A 21575-nucleotide genomic window follows, 5' to 3' on the forward strand; every position below is an offset into this window, starting at 1 on the left:
AAATAAGCACAAATGTCAGGTCATGTCAAAACATCTCAAGGGCCCCAAAAACACCTCAGACTCCAGAGGGTTAAATGAGTCCACCCCGCAAGATTACTGTTATAAACATGAGCCTCGTCTGAAACGCAAAGGGGGAGGAGTTGCTGTAATCTATAGTAATATTTTCAAAACCACTAAGAAATCAAGTTTTAAATATAATTCTTTTGAAGTGTTAGTACTTAATGTAAAAATATATAGTATAAATGATAAATCACGTTTGAGATTTGTGCTGGCTACTGTATACAGGCCACCAGGGCACCATAAAGATTTTATCAAAGAATTTGCGGACTTTCTATCAGAATTAATATTGACTGCAGATAAAGTACTAATTGTTGGTGATTTTAATATACACATCGATAATGAAAAAGATGCATTGGGATTGGCATTTAAAGACATTGTAAACTCAATTGGAGTTAGACAACACATGTCAGGACCTACTCATCGTCGTAATCATACTCTAGATCTAATATTATCACATGGAATAGATGTTGATGCCGTTGAAATTCTGCAGCAGAGCGATGACATCTCAGATCATTATCTAGTCTCGTGTAAACTTAATTTAGCAAAGGCTGCAAAGCCGACTCCGTGTTTCAAATATGTTAGACCTATCACTTCTGCCACTAAAGATTGCTTTATTAATAATCTTCCTAATCAGTTTCACCATCTCAGCATCCCAGATAGCTTAGAAGAACTCGATATTGCAACAGAAACTTTTAACTCTCTCTTTTCCAGCACTTTAGACACAGTTGCTCCGTTAAGCTTAAAGAAGATTAAAGAAAATAGTCCAATGCCGTGGTACAATGAGCACACTCAGGCCCTTAAAGGGATAGTTCACTTTGAAATAAAATTTTGGTATGTTTTAGCTTACCTGAAGGGCATCCAAGATGTAGGTGTCTTCCGCAGTAGTTTCAATTTTGATATTTTTAGGTCAAACTGTTCTTGTCTGTCAGTCATTTCATGCAGGTCTATGGTCACGGTCTCAAAGAGCATGCACAAAGTCCAAATTAAAACAATTCCCCATCGTCCAAATTAAACAATTCCCCATCGTAAGTACACATTGATGGCCTAAGACACGAAACGAGCGGTTTGTGTGAGAAAACGAACAGTATTTATATCGTTGTTATCTCTTGAACACAGCCGCGTCCAAATGATCTGAGGGCGCGGGCGGGTATAGATATATACACTAGATGTCGCTTGGCTACGGTTTCGTTCCAATGAACTGCAGTAGCCAAGGCGACGTCTAGTGTATATATCTATACCCGCCCGCGCCCTCAGATCATTTGGACGCGGCTGTGTTCAAGAGATAACAACGATATAAATACTGTTCGTTTTCTCACACAAACCGCTCGTTTCGTGTCTTAGGCCGTCAATGTGTACTTACGATGGGGAATTGTTTAATTTGGACGATGGGGAATTGTTTTAATTTGGACTTTGTGCATGCTCTTTGAGACAGTGACCATAGACCTGCATGAAATGACTGACAGACAAGAACGGTTTGACCTAAAAATATCAAAATTGAAACTACTGCGGAAAAAAAGACACCTACATCTTGGATGCCCTTGAGGTAAGCTAAAACATACCAAAATTTTATTTCAAAGTGAACTATCCCTTTAAGAGAGCAGCCAGAAAAATGGAGCGCAACTGGAAGAAAACAAAACTAGAGGTATTTCGCATTTCATGGAAAGAGAGCTCGATTACTTACAGAGAGGCTTTAAAAGCTGCTAGATCTGCTTATTTTTCAAACCTATTAGAAGAAAATAAACATAATACTAGGTATTTATTTGAAACGGTGGCTAAACTAACGAAAAAGAAAGCTTCAAGCACCGAAGTTTCCAAGCAACACAGCAGTAATGACTTTATGAACTTCTTCACTTATAAGATTGATAATATCAGGGAGAAAATTATAACTATGCAACCGTCTACTACAGTATCGCATCAGGGAGTGCATTGTAGTCTCCCGGAGGAAAAATTTGATTCGTTCGTTGCTATAGAAGAGGAAGAATTTACTTAACTCGTTAAATCATCTAAATCTACAACATGTATGTTAGACCCTATACCGACTAAGCTACTGAAAGAAATACTTCCAGAGGTCATAGATCCTCTTCTTAATATCATTAATTCATCTTTGTCTCTAGGATACGTACCAAAAACCTTTAAGCTGGCTATGATTAAACCGCTTGTTAAAAAACCGCAACTTGATCCTACAGAATTAGTCAATTACAGGCCGATCTCGAATCTACCTTTTCTGTCAAAGATATTAGAAAAAGCAGTATCCTCACAACTGTGTTCCTTTCTTGAAAGAAATGATATCTGCGAGGATTTCCAGTCAGGATTTAGACCGTACCATAGTACTGAGACTGCTCTCGTTAGAGTCACAAATGATTTGCTCTTATCATCCGATCGTGGTTGTGTCTCTCTATTAGTGTTACTCGATCTTAGTGCTGCATTTGATACTATCGACCACAACATTCTTTTAAATAGACTCAAAAATTATGTTGGCATTAGTGGAATTGCACTAGCATGGTTTAAATCATACTTATCTGACCGTTATCAGTTTGTAGCAGTAAATGAAGAGATGTCTCATCGATCACAAGTTCAGTATGGCGTACCACAAGGCTCAGTACTAGGACCACTGCTGTTCACTCTGTACATGCTACCATTAGGAGATATCATTAGGAAACATGGCATTAGCTTTCACTGTTATGCTGACGATACTCAGCTCTATATTTCTTCAAAACCTAACGAAACTTACCAATTCACAAAATTAACAGAATGCATAGCGGATATAAAAAATTGGATGACTCGTAATTTCCTACTTCTAAATTCTGAAAAAACAGAGTTTCTAATTATTGGACAAAAAACTTCCTCACGTAATAACCTAGAATACTGTCTAACACTTGATGGCTGCTCTGTTAAGTCTTCGTCGTCGGTTAGGAACCTGGGTGTGCTCTTTGATACCAATCTTTCATTTGAAAGTCATGTGTCCAGTATCTGTAAAACTGCATTTTTCCATCTTAAAAATATATCTAAATTACGTCATATGCTCTCATTGACAAATGCGGAACAATTAGTTCATGCGTTCATGACCTCAAGCCTAGATTATTGTAATGCTCTACTGGGTGGTTGCCCTGCACGCTTAATAAACAAACTACAGCTAGTTCAAAACGCAGCAGCTCGAGTTCTTACCAGAACCAGGAAGTATGACCATATTAGCCCGGTTCTGTCAAAACTGCACTGGCTCCCTATTAAACATCGCATCAATTTTAAAATATTGCTGATCACTTACAAAGCACTAAATGGTTTAGCTCCGCAGTACTTGAGCGAGCTCTTAACGCATTATAGTCCTTCACGTCTATTGCGATCTCAAAATTCCGGCCAGTTGATAATACCTAGAATATCAAAATCGACTGCTGGCGGTAGATCCTTCTCCTATTTAGCACCAAAGCTTTGGAACAGCCTTCCTACCATTGTCCGGGAAGCAGACACACTCTGTCAGTTCAAAGCTAGACTAAAAACACATCTCTTTGACCTAGCTTTCACATAATACATTATAGACTTCTATAATTCAATGTTAGGCTGCATAGATTAGATGAAGATCTGATGAAGAACCTTCGCCTGGACCCGATGACAACGCAGTGCTGAAGTGCCAACTAGTCTCTCCCTATGGAGGATCCCTTTACCACTCTACAGATAAAGCGTTGTCGGGAAACTCAATTCGCGTATCTACCCCGAATTGATAAAATAAAATAAAATTCTGTATCAAAAATTATAAGGAAACACCAGTACTTTGTTTAGGCTTGGTTTGTAGGGAATTACAAACCTGCGTACATATATTCAAACGCACATAACTATAGAACCAATTCTTAATGCGCATGTGAACGCCATCAGCGTTTCTCACAGGTTCACGTTTAAAGTCTATGTAGAGAGAATGGTGTTGTCTTAGCGGCCCCTAATTTAATAACAAATGATTGTTGCGACTGAAGCGAATCAATCATAACTAACCTTAGCTGGAAAATAACTTTACTAAAGAACCGCTATAAAGCCAAAACAATCTCTGTTACCATAAATTATACGTTTATCTCTGTAAAGCTGCTTTGAAACAATCTACATTGTTAAAAGCGCTATATAAATGAAGATGACTTGACTTGACTTTAGACATTTGTACTGAAAACAATATGTGTTTTGTAATGCACAGTGAAAGTTGGTTTCTTCCAGAATTTGACTGATTTGGCTCTTTACCTGCTGCAGTAGTTCCTTGCAAATTCTGGTGGGCATCTTTGCGATGCATTCGAGCACAAACCGAGCCACGCCGCCGTACGAGTATTCATCTTCCCTGGGCGCTATTGCTGTTTCCAAACGAGAATGCAAACATGACATGAGTTCAGCATAACATCATTGGCAGAGATAATGTGTTACAGACAAGATAAACAAACCAGTGAAGACTAGGCCTGTCACAATATATCACAATACAATAATGCAACAATATGTGTCGTGGATAGTTCACCCAAAATAAAAAATTACTGTGTGAGAAAACATTCAAGTTTAGTGTCAGTACTACTATAAATAACGCTGAATATAATGTATAATAATGCAATGGTGGATTTTCAGCTTCAGTATCATGAATATTGTTATGCTGGTGTCTCTATTGTCCTGTGCTTTGGGATTAGTCCAAATCTAATCATTTACACACACAGTGCAATACCAAATTTAGCATTTTAATCAACAGTACATTTTTTGGTAATATTTTAAAAGAAAATTAATCTTAATTCAAGACGTGAGAAAAGCTCCTCCTACCTTCTTGCGCAACTGCGAGGTTCAGTGCACTCTCCATGTGATTGGCTAAGAGCGCCGTGGGCGTGTTCGGTATCCCATCAGACAACACGATGGAGACCAGGTGACCAGCGGTGCCGACCGGGTCCAGAGCCTGTGCCGACTCTGAGAAGTGCTTGTCGCTCGTATTGGTGGTGACTCTCAGCAAGACATCGGGAGAAACCTCGAGGGCCCGCAGCTCCGTCTTACCTGGGTAAAGGATGTTCGCAGTGAGAATCAACAGAAAACAAGACATTTATCCCCAATAGGCCTATATCACGAAAAAATTGAAGACCGGAAGTACGTCTTTTAGTAGGGATACGGCTCTTCCGGTTAGCTCTTTACAATGGCGGAGTCCGATAGATACCGCTGGACCAAATCTCTCTGCAACCTGCCTGAAGTCATATATGACGATGTGGTTCGGATGGTAAATGAAAACTCTCAAGTGGAAAAGCGTGAAAGCTGAGTTATGGCTGTCTACGTCCTGACGCAGAGCAACCCGGTACACTACAACAACAGCGGCGGGCTGTTCGCCAGTTAGGTAAACGTTTCTATGGTAACAGCGAGTTGGACCAATCAGCAGACGTTGCTGCTACATTTAGGATTGTGGGTAGTGTAGTTTATTTTTATAAGATCGTGGATAAAACATGTTTTTCTTAAAACAAGGTTGATTTCATACGAACTTATACCTTCTACAGGAGCAAAAACCTTCATTTCACAACCTCATAGCTCCTGGTCAGTCTACCTCGGATGGTTTAGACATTATGGCTGATAATCTCTAAATCCTTATCGAGAAATACTGTTGACCGGAAGTTCTGAATCCCTACTCCGCGTTCCGGAAGCAGGAAGTGTGACATAGGCCTATACTGACAAAAAATTACATCTAGATATTTACTTGGATTTTGACGATTAAAATGATGAGAGGATAAGCGTGTTTTTGTGATTGAATCTTGTCATAGACAAGACTTTCATATTCTGTGCAGTACTTAGTTAAAGATCCCCTGTGTTGAAAATCCAGCTTTTAATGTTGTTTATGTGTCTATGTGGTGTTTTTAATACGCTTTAACCCTCTGAGGTCTGAGCTGTTTTCTGGGCCCTGGAGGTGTTCTGACATGCTCTGACATTTCTGGTTATTTCTGTTACTTGTGACATTTTCATGGCTAAAGTCTAATTACACTGTATTCAGCACACACTCTGCTACAATAATATATCAGCAGCATATATGTAAAAGTTTGTAGTTTTGAGATAATGACATTTATGCGTGGTTTGTGAAAATACAAAAAAAAATTCTCACTGAAATAAGGCCATGAAACCCATACTGATTATTTCTTCACAAGACTTTTGAAAATTGTATGACGTAGCCTAGAATATTTGCTGCAAAACTATGTGAAAATCTCCCTGACTGCTCATTCAGATAAGACAATATATTGATTTAAAAATTTTACGATGTGTTTTGTGTGAAAAAGCTTTATGGAGCTCATTAATATGTAAGCTTTTCACACCTGAGAAAGACAAAGAACCTCCCCTAACGGCCCTATTAGGAGCTATCAGGCCCTGTCATTCTGAGCAACCTTGCACAATACTGTAAATGAGGAGATTTAAAAAAGAATGGCTTTTAAATTGTTTGGATTTATTTACAACACAACATAATCCAAAGATACACAACAAATGCCAAAAAAGCACTTCAAAGACAGAGACCTTTGTGCCATTCCTAAAAACATTGTACATACCTTTCATTTCCAAGATTTTCACTTTACCGTGTTCACGTACAGAGACTCATGTGAATGTTGAAGTCCTCAGTGGCATCTGGGCCCTGAAAAAAAAAAAAGTGAACATACTGATATCAAGAGAAAGGCCTGCACGATTTTGGAAATAAATATTAGATTTTTCTGGTTAAAATTGCTTTTTAAAATTCCTTTTTAAAATTCACAGAATACACACACACACACACACACACACACACACACAAATGTTTCCAATAATATATAATATAATGATAAAATAATAATAACAATAAATAACCTATAGCAGTATAAATCTTGCAAAAGATTTCAGTAACAACTAAGCTAGAGAAAAATATATTGATTATCATGTTACTTCAAATGTTTCCATCCGTTATGATGATATGAAATGAGATAATAATAAAAACATGAAGCCGTTTGGTGCGTTTTGCTTTCATTCAAAATATAATACAGTACATTCAAACGCGATCGCGCAGCAAAATATGATACATTCAAACGCGATCGCGATCCAAAACATGATACATTCAAACGCGATCGCGCTCAAATATAAAACATTATGGTTACCATATACATATCTACGTTTGAGCAGATATCCACAAACACAGTAACAGTAAACACGGGTCTAAATATTATAATATTCCCCATCTAGCAACAGTTCAAGTGCAACGTGACATTTATGCAACAATAACAAACTAATATGTAAGAATTTCTTACCTTACATCTTTCTTGTCTTCAAATCGCGTTCTTCTTCTTCTGAGGTAGCCTAAATCCAATGTAAGCTCAGGCACGTCTTTCAAACTCGACGAAAAGTGAAGTGAAGTGTTTTGTTGTTGAGGTAATGAGCGAGTCCGCGTTCCATGTGGAGATTTGCATGTGAATATCTTTTGCGCGAGTGGGCGTGGCCAAATTAACTGTAATGAGCAAGCGTTTGAGAAGCTGGACATCTTGTTGGTTTTATACAAATTACTTAAACAGAGAATATTTGTTTTCGTTTTGAATCCGATCATTTAAAAGTACACACATAAATGTTTATAAAGGTATATGGCTCATAAATGTGTGACAAGTATTCGCTGAGTTTTGTTTCAGTTTATAGACGTGCTCAAGAAAAAAAAGTTCACCGCGACGGAGAGGCAGAACGCACACCCTGATTATTTTCTTTATTTTACAAAAGCACAATGTTTTGATTTGATTGTAAGTGGACACATACAAAAGGAGAAATATAACAGATTCTTTTTTTAATATTTCTTTTTTCTGTATGACCATAAATGACGGAGTAATTTAAGTTTATAGTGCTACAATGTGGAGAAAATCCAGCAAAACGCGCCCGCGCGTTTGTCGACCTCAGAGGGTTAAGACAAACCATGTGTAAATTCATAAGTCGACACCATTGCTGAGTATTTCCTCCTTAAAACTGCAGTGAACCAAAGACAGTCTCAAAAGCACGCTTTGAAATCACTGGTGTTTCTGACGTCACAAACTACCTTGTAACCAATCAGATCAACGTGTGATCGTCAACCAGTGGATCTCTGAGCTGAGTGAGTGAGTGGAGGTGGGGCTCATTTGCATATTCATAGAACCACGCATACTAAATGAGGCAAGGGTGTCGAGTTACAGTCAAGATATTAAGGCATGAATATTTTTGTTTTTTCAAGGAAAAACATTTTAATATGTAATTTTAGTGGTCAAAGATGAGTTTTAAGGGATAAAATTCTCAGCTGAAGGAAATAATACATTGTTTATCAGCTTTAATATCTCAGCTACATTTTCTTATCGGGTCGAAAACAATAACATTATAAATGAACATACAGACCCTTTCCAAAAAATTTGAATATCATGGAAAAGTTTATTTATTTCCATAATTCCATTCAAAACGTTAAACTTCCATAGATTATAGATTCAGGGGCCACAACTTAAACAATGTCAAGTATTTAGTTGTTTATTTGTACATAATTTGGGCTTCCAGCTCATAAAACCCACGAAAACAGGATTTCAAAAAATTAGAATATTACATGAAATCACACAGTAATGGTATTAACAGTAATGGCACAGACCATGGTATTACTGTGTAATTACTGTGTGATTTCATGCAATATTCTCATTTTTTGAAATCCTGTTTTCGTGGGTTTTATGAGCTGGAAGCCCAAATTATGTACAAATAAACAACTAAATACTTGACATTGTTTAAGTTGTGGGCCCTGAATCTATAATCTATGGAAGTTTAACGTTTTAAATGGAATTATGGAAATAAATAAACTTTTCCATGATATTCTAATTTTTTGGAAAAAGTCTGTATATCAGCTGATAACGATATGGTGGCCGATATATCGTGCATTACTAGTTTTAACGATGTAGGATGCTGACATTATCAAGTATGAGTTTATATACTCATATTTCTATATGATCTAGCTAAGCGACATCAAATAAGACTGCTCTTTTCCCCAATATCAGCACATATATTGCAAATGTCATATTGGTTTTATACAACTGAACATCAGAGTTTTTATCTTTGGTCGATGTATTTCTTTAAGGGCAAAGATGGCTGCAGAGGGTGTGGGTGGTTTGTTAGGCTCCATTCTTACCGGTTTATTCTGCCTCCATCTGCCACTACTATCTGTTTTAACCCTCGGTTTTAAACAGATATTTACCATTGCAAAGACAAGCTTAAAACGGAGAAGTAGAATCAACAATAAGGATAAGGGAAATGGTAATGTTTGCACACTGCTGCTCTGCTGCTGGCTTTTGCTGGTGCCACTCGGACAATGCTTTAATGTGGACAACATGAAAAAGCAAACGCCAAAAATAACAGACTACACTGCATTCTCAAACAAAATGCCGAAATGGAATTTCTTTGGACATGGATACCTTGTAATCTACTCTATCACCAGGCGAAACAAATATTTCCATGACACATCAAACAGTAACAAACAAAATGCTCGGAAAAGAGGCAAGTGGTATGCTCTCAGTATACTACTGACTCTGATTGTATTATCTGGTGATGTACAACTAAACCCTGGCCCGTCAGCTGACTTTTCTCCGGAACAAACATCAACAAGTGGACTAACCGAGGTGTGAGCCTCTGTGGGGCAGCGGCTTTCAGTGGAGCGGCGGACCTGCTTGAGCGGGCCGTGCCGCATGTTGAGATTGACCAACGGAGCCTCTGTCCACCTGTCTGCCCTGTTTTCCACTCGGATGGAAGTGAACTGTCTGGTGAATATGAACAACCCTACTTTCACAAGCAACCTAAGCTGCCAGAGCAGATGATAAGTGCAGCTAATGGAACCTTAAAAACACAATGTAAACAAGGTATCCGATCAGCACGAAAACAACATGAATTTCGAATTTTCCAGACTGTAAATCATGCAAAGGTGATATGGGACTCTGTGTCTGAACCTAAGGGTATCCTGGGTGGACACTTGAACATTCGGAGTCTAATATCAAAAGGAGATCAGATTCAACATCTACTGACGGACTCTAACCTAGACTTCCTAGCTTTGAGCGAAACCTGGCTTAATCGTAATATCACAACCAGTTTGATTGATGTTCCTGGCTATGTTTGTTATAGAAAGGACAGATCATCTGGCAGGGGAGGGGGTGTACTGATTTATGTCAGATATATTCTTAAATGTAAGGAAATCTAATTGGACACATCTTTGGAATGTTTAGCCTTAAATGTAGTGCTGTCCCCCAAGATGAATTTTAATATTGTAATCCTGTACAATCCACCATCACATGATGTTTCATTTTATCGTGATTTTTAATTGTTTACATTGTTAAATTGTCGTTCTGAATGTCTCTTTTTTGGAGATTTTAATATAAATTGGTTAGATAAACATAGTAAGCAAAAGCTGAAAATGATAATGTAAAAACATAATTTTCAGCAGATAGTAAAGGGTCCAACTAGAATCAATCGAACAAGTAAAACCATGATTGATTTGATAATGACAAATAGACCAGAAAGAATTACAAGGATGTACAACTTAATAACAGGCCTCTCTGACCATAATATGACTTTGATTATCAGAAAACTAACAAAACAGCGTCTACCAGTGTTTATGAATGAACTTAGTGTTGGGAACTTTTTCCTTCTTCAAAGCAAGACAAGGAGACGTTGGGATCACGTTCAAACAGAAGTTATTCTTTATTGAGCGTGGCTGCGGTTCGTCCATCATTCTAAAATACATAACTGTTCATGGTGTCTTATAGGCATTTAAGGAGGAGGGACTTTTGAAGGTGGAGACAAATTCAAACAAAGCATGTAACAGGTTTAGGTAACACCCTAGACCAGGGGTCGCCAGCAATATTTTCTGGCCCGCCAGATTATTTTGGAAGTCCGTTTTTTTAATTTTTTTATCAGCCTATTTTTATTTTACAATAATGGTTTACAAATAGGCCCCGTGTACTGGTCCGTGTACTTTTTCGTTCATTCATCATTCTATTTCGGAATGAAAGATGAAATTTAAAAAAGGGTGCAGCTTGTTTTTTTTGTTTAAAAGAAAAAAAAGCAGAAATGGCTGTATTTTGTTTTACAAATGTATTGTTGTCATCAAATAATAGTGTTAGAAAACTGGACGACATTTCCGATATTTATTTGTACGTTTATTGTATTTCATAAATACAATAATATAATAATAAATTAAAATTAAAATTAAATTAAATTAAACGTTGCATTCATATTCTGGGCTCATCTGATTTTTTGTACATAGCATAGCCTACTTTATGATTTTAGTATCATAATGATTAATAAATGCACGCACAATTATCCGTGAACTTGATTTGAACAACTTGTTCAAACTTTCAACTTGTGTGTGCAAAATTCAGAATTAAATGAATGTGCAGCAATTTGTACAAATAGAGAGTCTGTAGGCTTGTTGTAGCCATTAAATAAGCACATTTAGTTTCATATTTGTTAAAATATTATAATGTTATTTTTTTTCAAATTTATGTTGATTTGTGAAAAGTGAACAGCACGAGTAAGATATGGATGCGCTATATATCGAGAGACATGGAGTGGGTCAGACATGATTTTGACCATTAAGTTTTGTTTTGTAGAAAGCCTTTCTTTAAAGTGAATTTCGTTTTGTATAAATTGTATCTTAATTTTAATAAATTCATCAACCAATTGCCTGGATTTAATAAATAAGAAGCAAATATAAGAGAAAATATAATCGTGCATTGCATTGCACGTGAACTGGAGCGCATCTCATCCTAACTTAACCGAAACTCAGTGTATGCCTCACACAGACATGAGAAATACATCAAATACACAAAGCTTGAAATGTCTTTAACCCCCTGAGGTCGGCTATCGCGCCGGCGCGATAGGCTCGTTTTTTTCCGTATGAGTGCAAAAAAAAAAAAAAAAATAATTACTTTTTATCTTATATGCTTGTGTTATACATCAATCGATCCTGTTTAGTGTGTATTTTTTTTGTGTATGCTCATAATAAAAACAAAGTGTTGTGCTTTTCGCCAAATAAAGAAAAATATACATGATGCGAGTTCTGCCTACTCTCCGTCAGTGAAGTCAATTCTGAAACGCGTCCGAAAATGAACTAACTCAGCGAATACTCAGTCAAACAGGCATACAGTCACACAGGCATGAAGCTTGAATTCTCTTCTTTCAAATGAAGTAATTTTTATAAAAAACAAATATTCACAGTTTATATAATATGTATGTAAAGAGAGAGATGTCAGTCGTTCTCATCTCAGCTAATTAAGTTTTAATGTGACTCCGCCTACGGAGACCGCGCTATTCAAACGCAAATGTGAGGCGATCCATACAAACCTGTGAAACGCCCACATCCGCTGGATAAGGCCGGTGAAACACTGGATGCGTGGCGTTGTCTCAGCTGCGTGGCGTGTCCGTTTTTATTTCGGCTCCCATGTTAACAGTTTAGAGTTTGCACACTGCACTGTGGAAAACGCGTGCATTCTAGAAATAGAACCGACGCCTATTTTTCACGCGACACGCAAGCGTCTTGGAAGCGTTTCCATGCAAAATTGAATAGGGAAAATCTGTTTATTTGTCATTTTGACACGAATACATATTAATAAATGTCCTTTTGATGTTTAAAAGTGTCTAGGTTTTGACATAAATGCAAATATAAATGTAATTTTACAAAATATGATCGATTTTCAAATACTGCTGTATTGAATGAACAGCTTTTAGCAAACTCTATTGCTATACTGAGATGAGAAATATATACTGTATGTGTTTTGTCAAAAATAAAGTCATCAACTAACTAATGAATCCTTTACTTTGAAATACGTATGATAAAATGTATACTTTCGTTTTGAAAGACGTTGACTAGTTTTGAAAAGATTATAAAGTATGTATGTGCATGCATATATATGTGTGTGTGTGTATATATGAAGAGTTCAGATGCAAAAGCCTCTAAATGCCATCTGAAATTTTCTCCTAGAATGATCATTTTTATGAAGCTTGTATATTTAAGTTAGCTATAGGTGACACACCTGAATGAATGGCTCATTAAGTATGCAGGGACGTAGTCTCACCAGGTGTGAACTACTAAATATGCATGATGCTGTTGGAGCGTTTACGCCCCATCCGGATATTGGCTTTCCAAACTAAAAGTGTTTCACAAAACTAAAATCAATGTATCGTTTTTTTGTGGATGATTAGGCAGGATGATTTTCATATCATTTTGAAGAAAAAACACTAGACGATGACATCCATTAGTCAAAAGTCTTATTGCCACATATTTAGTATGTGTTTTGTGGCCTGTGACCATGCATAAACATTATTCTCTCAAAAATGAAAACATGTACATACATGTGGCTCACATATTATGGAAGTCCTGTTTGTGCTATATAGAGTGAATTTACACCTTTGCCATTAACCTGTTAAGCTGCAACCCCACTTTTGAAAAATCCCCAGAAATGACATACCCAAACTGAAACAGATACAGTTCATGAACCCTTTGTACTAAAAGCACAAGTATGGTCTCATTTGAAAGCTGACACCTGGCAGTTTATTGTAAATGTAGAATTAATTATTATCATAATGACAAAAATTGTTATAAATAGCTTCAAAGTTTTGTAAAGTTATTAGAAATAAATTTTTATGAAACATCCTCATGAAAATAAAATTGAAGTTGGCACTGGAGCAATCTAGAAATGCACTACAGCTAAAGCCACATGTCTAAACATTTTATGTTTAAAATCTGAAGATAATAAGTCCAAAACTCTGTATTTAGTTAAATGTTTTTCAAGACCATGTCAATGACTTTATTTTGATTTGACGCTAAGATGCTTCTGATGTTTATTGTCATCTTCTAACCATCTATCCAGTATATTGTCTCTATTGTTTTGTGGTGCAAACGAGCCCCATTCAGTCTCAGTCTCCCCCTGCACACATTCACACCTCTCCAGCCTGGTTATGGCTCTAAATATGCATTTCTTTTGTCTGCATTTTAGTTACTAACGACTGGCTATTCACATGCTATTCATAGGGTTTCAGTCCCTAATTTCTTTTCTCAAAGTTCACCTCACATTTTAAATAAAGAATAAAGAACATTCTTGAATAAAGAAACTTTCAGTAAGCATTCAAAAAATCATAAAAGTATAACTTCTAGGTTGCAGGTGCACCAGGTGCTAGCTAGCATGTTAGCTTAGCACACCATCAATACACGACCATTTATGAGATTAAAACCATGTTTGTGCTCCAAACTTACTTTTATAACGCAAGTGGAGTATTTTAAATAATCTTCTGTGATCTAATTTGGCTTCAGATAAAAAAATCAGACAGAAAATATACTATTGTATACTGTTCTGCACAATGATAGTCTATATAGATTAGCATTACATTATAAATATAATCTATTATTATGAAAATACCTGGCATGTCTTGAAAAACACAGGTAACTCAAATATCATTGCAATCATGTTTATCTTCAAAACATCTGTATCTGCATTTTACAGCGCGAACTCTGTAGCTTTGTGTGTATCAGTGACGTCCTGGAATGTCACATGATCATGGCTCTTCTTCATGTTCCATATATGGACAATTATTGTGCATATAGCGCCCTCAGGCTGTTGGTATGGATTGAAAACACAGTATCAGAGTATGCAAGCGCTCATAATGATTACATCGACGCATTTGGGTATAAATTCAATAAATATTATTCCTGTCTATAGAAATATGATGTGAATCTATGAGAATATATCAATATTTCTCCAAATCTGCACATTTTTGAGCTAAAGCCCTGAGGGACGTTGTTTTGTGTATCGCTGTCATGACGACAGCACGGGAGTTTTTTATGAATGAAAGCAGCTGACGCGCATAATTCATATTAAAGGTATCGACTCATTTTTTCATTTCATAACTCCTGACACAAATTAAGAAATAACTGTCGCTATAAGTTTCTCAGAATACAATAGTGGTCAAATACTGAAACTTGAGTCTTATATCTTTTTAATGATGTATAGTTTGTCGAAGTATAACATTAAATCTGATAGTAACTTTGAGCTATATATAAAAAAAACGCTTCAGTGCGCCGACGCACTGGTGAGGCTTAACAGGTTAATATGTTTATAAGCAACTGAAAAAAGCACAAATGTCAGGGCATGTCAGAACATCTCAAGGACCCCAAAAAACCCCCAGACCCCAGAGGGTTAAACGAAATAATTCAAAACGAAAAGAAAAAGGCTACTCTCTGATTATGTAATCCATGATGTGCATTTCTCTCTATAGGCGCGTTCACTACGGAGATGGCGATCGTTAACTTCATCTTTGCAGTCGACACGGTCAGAAAACACTAGTTTATTAATAAAAAAATCAATGCACGCGTCACCGGATTTACAAATGCACATCTTGCTCGTTGCACACACACATATTATGTCGAAATAATGAGATATTATATTGAAATAACATTATTATTAATAATATATCTTTTAGAATATTTGATTGAATGCTGAATGTTGCGCTTGTTCAATTGAATAAAATGAAAATTTTAATTGTGATCATTAAAATAATTGAATATTAAATATTTAGTGGCCAAGTTTTGCTCATTTATATTTATATATATATATATATATATATATATATATATATATATATATTGCAATTCCATTGCGATTGCTCATATACACTGCTCAAAAAAATAAAGGGAACACTTAAACAACACAATGTAACTCCAAGTCAATCACACTTCTGTGAAATCAAACTGTCCACTTAGGAAGCAACACTGATTGACAATCAATTTCACATGCTGTTGTGCAAATGGAATAGACAACAGGTTGAAATTATAGGCAATTAGCAAGACACCCCCAATAAAGGAGTGGTTCTGCAGGTGGTGACCACAGACCACTTCTCAGTTCCTATGCTTCCTGGCTGATGTTTTGGTCACTTTTGAATGCTGGCGGTGCTTTCACTCTAGTGGTAGCATGAGACGGAGTCTACAACCCACACAAGTGGCTCAGGTAGTGCAGCTCATCCAGGATGGCACATCAATGCGAGCTGTGGCAAGAAGGTTTGCTGTGTCTGTCAGCGTAGTGTCCAGAGCATGGAGGCGCTACCAGGAGACAGGCCAGTACATCAGGAGACGTGGAGGAGGCCGTAGGAGGGCAACAACCCAGCAGCAGGACCGCTACCTCTGCCTTTGTGCAAGGAGGAGCAGGAGGAGCACTGCCAGAGCCCTGCAAAATGACCTCCAGCAGGCCAAAAATGTGCATGTGTCTGCTCAAACGGTCAGAAACAGACTCCATGAGGGTGGTATGAGGGCCCAACGTCCACAGGTGGGGGTTGTGCTTACAGCCCAACACCGTGCAGGACGTTTGGCAGTTGCCAGAGAACACCAAGATTGGCAAAATCGCCACTGGGGCCCTGTGCTCTTCACAGATGTTGCAGGCAGCAGAACATTCTCCATGGCGTCTCCAGACTCTGTCACGTCTGTCACATGTGATCAGTGTGAACCTGCTTTCATCTGTGAAGAGCACAGGGCGCCAGTGGCGAATTTGCCAATCTTGGTGTTCTCTGGCAAATGCCAAACGTCCTGCACGGTGTTGGGCTGTAAGCACAACCCCCACCTGTGGACGTCGTGCCCTCATACCACCCTCATGGAGTCTGTTTCTGACCGTTTGAGCAGACACATGCACATTTGTGGCCTGCTGGAGGTCATTTTGCAGGGCTCTGGCAGTGCTCCTCCTGCTCCTCCTTGCACAAAGGCAGATGTAGCGGTCCTGCTGCTGGGTTGTTGCCCTCCTACGGCCTCCTCCACGTCTCCTGATGTACTGGCCTGTCTCCTGGTAGCGCCTCCATGCTCTGGACACTACGCTGACAGACACAGCAAACCTTCTTGCCCCAGCTCGCATTGATGTGCCATCCTGGATGAGCTGCACTACCTGAGCCACTTGTGTGGGTTGTAGACTCTGTCTCATGCAACCACTAGAGTGAAAGCACCGCCAGCATTCAAAAGTGACCAAAACATCAGCCAGGAAGCATAGGAACTGAGAAGTGGTCTGTGGTCACCACCTGCAGAACCACTCCTTTATTGGGGGTGTCTTGCTAATTGCCTATAATTTCCACCTGTTGTCTATTCCATTTGCACAACAGCATGTGAAATTGATTGTCAATCAGTGTTGCTTCCTAAGTGGACAGTTTGATTTCACAGAAGTGTGATTGACTTGGAGTTACATTGTGTTGTTTAAGTGTTCCCTTTATTTTTTAGAGCAGTGTATATATATATATATATATATATGTATATATATATATATATATATATATATATATATATATATATATATAGTAGCGATAGTTCATTCTAAGTTTACTCAAGTGGAAGAATGTGACTAATAAACTTAGGCCTACTAGCACTATGCATTATATTCTATATTCTATTCATCATGTTTTCGGGACAAAAAAAAAAAAAAACAGTCCCGTGCAGACCTCCTTAAACCTTAGGTGTGTATGTGTTTGTCCCGAATAAATAATAATAAAAAAGTCAAGTCAAGTCAAGTCAAGTTTATTTATATAGCGCTTTTCACAATACAGATTGTATCAAAGCAGCTTCACAGTATTAAATTAAAATAATACATCAATGTTTGTTTCTAGTGGAAAACGTCCATGTTTGGTAATGCTGATCAATAGTATTGTTGATTGATTCATTAAATTAAATATCCCCAAATATCCCCAACTGAGCAAGCCAAAGGCAACAGTGGCAAGGAACCGAAAAACTCCATTAGGTGACCTAATGGAGAAAAAAAAAAAAAACTTGGGAGAACCCAGGCTCAGTCGGGGGCCAGTTCTCCTCTGGCGTTTATGAACTAGAGGTCGGATTTAACTGTAAGATTAAAAGTATTATATAAATGCCTGGCTGAAGAGAAGCGTCTTTAATCTAGTTTTAAACTGGGAGAGCAAGTCTGAGCAACGAACAGTATCAGAAAGACTATTCCAGAGTTTTGGAGCTAAATGTGAAAATGCTCTAGATATCCTAGGTATGACCAAAAGCCTTGAATTTAGTGATCTTAAAGAGCGCGATGGATTATAGGGCGATAGAAGATCCGTTAAATAGACTGGAGCTAAGCCGTTTAGGGCTTTATAAGTCAGTAGCAATACCTTGTAATTAATACGGAACTTTATAGGCAGGGGTGCACATAACATTTTTGGTCTTGTTCTCAGGGGGGAACCTGGGGTTGTTGCTTGGTCCTCACATTTTCAAATGCATTTTTTCCTTAACCCACCTCACGGGAGGAACAAATTAGAGGGATGCATAATATATTGTTAAATATTGTTATCTGACTATACCTACATCCAAATAAAAAAAAAAAAATAAAAAAAAATCGAGCACACTTTAAAATAGTCACATTTTTATCAGGCAGTAGGCTAATATGGCCTAGTCGAGTCTATGCAGACTGCTTGTTATTATCAGAGATGGCAACGCCGGCGAAGGAGGTAACTTTACGTGACAAACTCAAAAAAGGAGAATTAAAAACAAAGGCAATAGAAGGTCATCCATCCATTTTTTCCCCCAAAACGATATAAATCCATCCTTTTTTTATATATATATATTTTTTAAATTGATGGTTTGTCTTTTTTTTAGGGCTGTCAAAAGATTAATCGCGATTAATCGCATCCAAAATAAAAGTTTGTGTTTACATAATATATGTGTGTGTACTGTGTATAATTATTTTGTATATATAAATACACACACATGCATGTATATATTTAAGCAATATTTGCATACATATACTGTATATATATTTATATAGTTTATATTGTATATAAATATAATTTTTTTTATATATAAATAACACATTTTTCTTAAATATATACATGCATGTGTGTGTATTTATATATACAAATTTAATTATACACAGTACACACACATATATTATTAAAAACAAACTTTTATTTTGGATGCGATTAATCGCGATTAATCTTTTGACAGCCCTACTTTTTTTTTTTAAGTATTTTGTCATTTATGAGGAAAAAACAATCTTACGTGAGTGACAGTTCTCCATTACGGACGCGACCACTCTGAAAGCGCCGCGGCACTAAAAGACTTTCAAACTTTCACAGAGACCTCAAACAGAAAGCACAAAGCCTTTCTTTAAAGCGAATTTCGTTTTGTATTAATTGTATCTTAATTTTAATCCATGTTTCATTAACCAATTTCCTGGTTTTAATAAATAAAAAAAGTAAATAGGCTATCTTGATTGTTTAGGCTATTTTTTAATTATAGCCTAAGTGTAAAATATTAGGCTGTGCATACCGACATGGATCAATTATTAATATTAAATTTCATCTGTCTTTTGTAGGCATAGGCTAGCTGATGGCGCACCAACGAAAAATCCTAAATGATGTGCCAAAATGCGTTTTCTATTAGGCTACAATGAAAATATTGTACGTTTATAACGTGACATACTGTCTTTCCATGCGATTCTAAATACCTCTAAATTAGTTTGTTTCCATTTACACTCTAAATTACGGGTTTCTCTCTTTAGAACATGCGGAGTATTGTTGTACCATGGTGCTTTACTTTTCTCTCTGACCTTTTTTAATCTAATGGGTGCAACAATATCCAATTTTCCAGAGAGAATGGTGCTCATAGTGCTAGTTAATTCCTCTAGTTCATCTGTTTGTTTGGGTTCACTGAGCAGCTGAGACAGATCAGATAAGCCATTTGAAAAATTATCTATGGTGGATGGAAGGATTGTTCTGCCTGATCGATAACGCGGTGCAGCATGATATATTACAGGAGTACGTAATATGCAAGTTACCATGTAATGGTCAGTGACATCATCACTTTGTGGAATGATATCTATATCGGTTGGATCGGTTCCATGTGATATAATTAAATCGAGTGTATGATTAAAACGATGAGTTGGTCCAGTAACGTTTTGCTTGACCCCAAAGGAGTTTAATAAATCTGTAAACGCAGCCCCTAACGCATCATTTGGATTATCTACGTGTATGTTAAAATCTCCAACAATTAATGCTTTATCGACAATGACTAATAGGTCTGAGAGAAAATCTGCAAACTCTTTTAGGAAATCAGCGTAAGGCCCAGGCGGTCTATATACGGTAGCCAAGGCTAGAGATAATAGGGATGTTTTTCTAACATCTAAGAGCGTAACATTTAGTACAAGTACTTCAAACGAAATAAACTTATAACCCGTTTTCTGAGTAACATTGAGAATATCTCTATAGATTGTTGCAACACCGCCGCCACGACCAATCAGACGGGGCTCATGGTTATAGGAGTATCCTGATGGAGTAGACTCATTTAGACCGAAATAATAATTTGGTTTAAGCCAGGTTTCAGTAAGGCAAAGTACATCGAAGCTATTATCTGTGACTATTTCATTTACAATAACTGCCTTAGGTGTGAGTGATCTAATGTTTAGAAGACCTAGCTTTAGAAATTGTTTTTGTTTACTAATAGCAACATTTTCTGTTTTAATAACAATTAGATTTTTCCTAGATCCTGCAGTAGATTTATTATTTGATCTCACTAAACGGGGAATAGACACAGTTTCTATGCAATGTTCTACACTAGTATTTATATCAGTTAAATTGGTGCAGCAGAGACAGTTTCTGCTCATTGCACCATGACACTAACCATTCATTTAGCGCAAATAATCTACTAAACTTTTCATTTCCTAGTCGGTACGTGGGAAGCGGTCCTGACACAATGATCGTTGTTTCAGGCGATGTGCTGCGTACCGTATCGATCAGATTCCTGAAGTTTTTCTTCAGAACCTCCGTCTAGCACAGCCTGATGTCGTTCACTCCCGCGTGCAGGACCACAGTTCTGACCTGCTCGTCACCGTTCAGAATCTCGGGAACGCGAGCAGCGATTTCAGAAGCACGAGCACCAGGAAAGCAGTGACTGTGCACCTTACTTTTTTTTTGTACGTGCCGAACGATGGAATCGCCGACGATCACAGCATCGCGTTCTGTTTCGCGAAGAGGAGAGAAGCGGTTTTGGGTGGATATCTCGAAAACCGGGAGGGTCGGAGAGAGTCTTGGTCTAGACCTGACTCGCGTCTTCCGCTGCGGAACCATCCAGGCTTCGTGGTGACGTGTTGGAGCCGGAGTGAACGAGACCATGGCTGATCGCGACCTCGGCGCTCGGGACCGATGCTGAGAAACGCACGGAGTAGACGAGGTCGGAGTCAGCGGGTTAGTAACGTTAATCACTGATTTGTGTGCATCGGCGCTAGGGATGGGCGATATCTTATCGTTTGCGATATACCGCTGAAAATTGTCCCCACGATAAAAATTTGTCTCCTCGCGATAATAACGATAAGTCTAGTTGATGACGTAGTTTTGTGCGTGCCCGATTCACTGTTCACGTGCGGAGTGAAGCATGGCGGAAGGCGGACGTGAGGCTGAGGAGAAGCTTGTTGTTAAGCGAGGAGCTACCTCCACAATTTGGAACTGGTTTGGTTACAGAAAATCAGAAAGCGGGAAGCGGCATATGAGGCGCCGGACTGGACAAAAGCGAAACGAACTGCGCGAGCGAG

The 21575-nt window shown here is 37.8% G+C and overlaps 1 protein-coding gene across 1 annotated transcript in view; it reads right to left on the minus strand.

The window, feature by feature from the left end:
• The window catches only part of LOC307152667 (uncharacterized protein), a gene marked incomplete at its 3' end in the record, with an annotated part of 180746 nt that overhangs the window by 14167 nt on the left and 145004 nt on the right, over positions 1–21575 (minus strand). The window contains exons 23-24 of the mRNA XM_079861493.1: positions 4834–5058; positions 4279–4385 (exon numbers count right to left, since the gene is read on the minus strand). Of these exons, the coding sequence (XP_079717619.1) occupies positions 4279–4385; positions 4834–5058 (332 nt within the window). The remainder of the gene's footprint in view (positions 1–4278; positions 4386–4833; positions 5059–21575) is intronic.

This window comes from Squalius cephalus, assembly GCF_949319135.1.
Source record: "Squalius cephalus genome assembly, chromosome: 24".
Taxonomy (NCBI): domain Eukaryota; kingdom Metazoa; phylum Chordata; class Actinopteri; order Cypriniformes; family Leuciscidae; genus Squalius; species Squalius cephalus.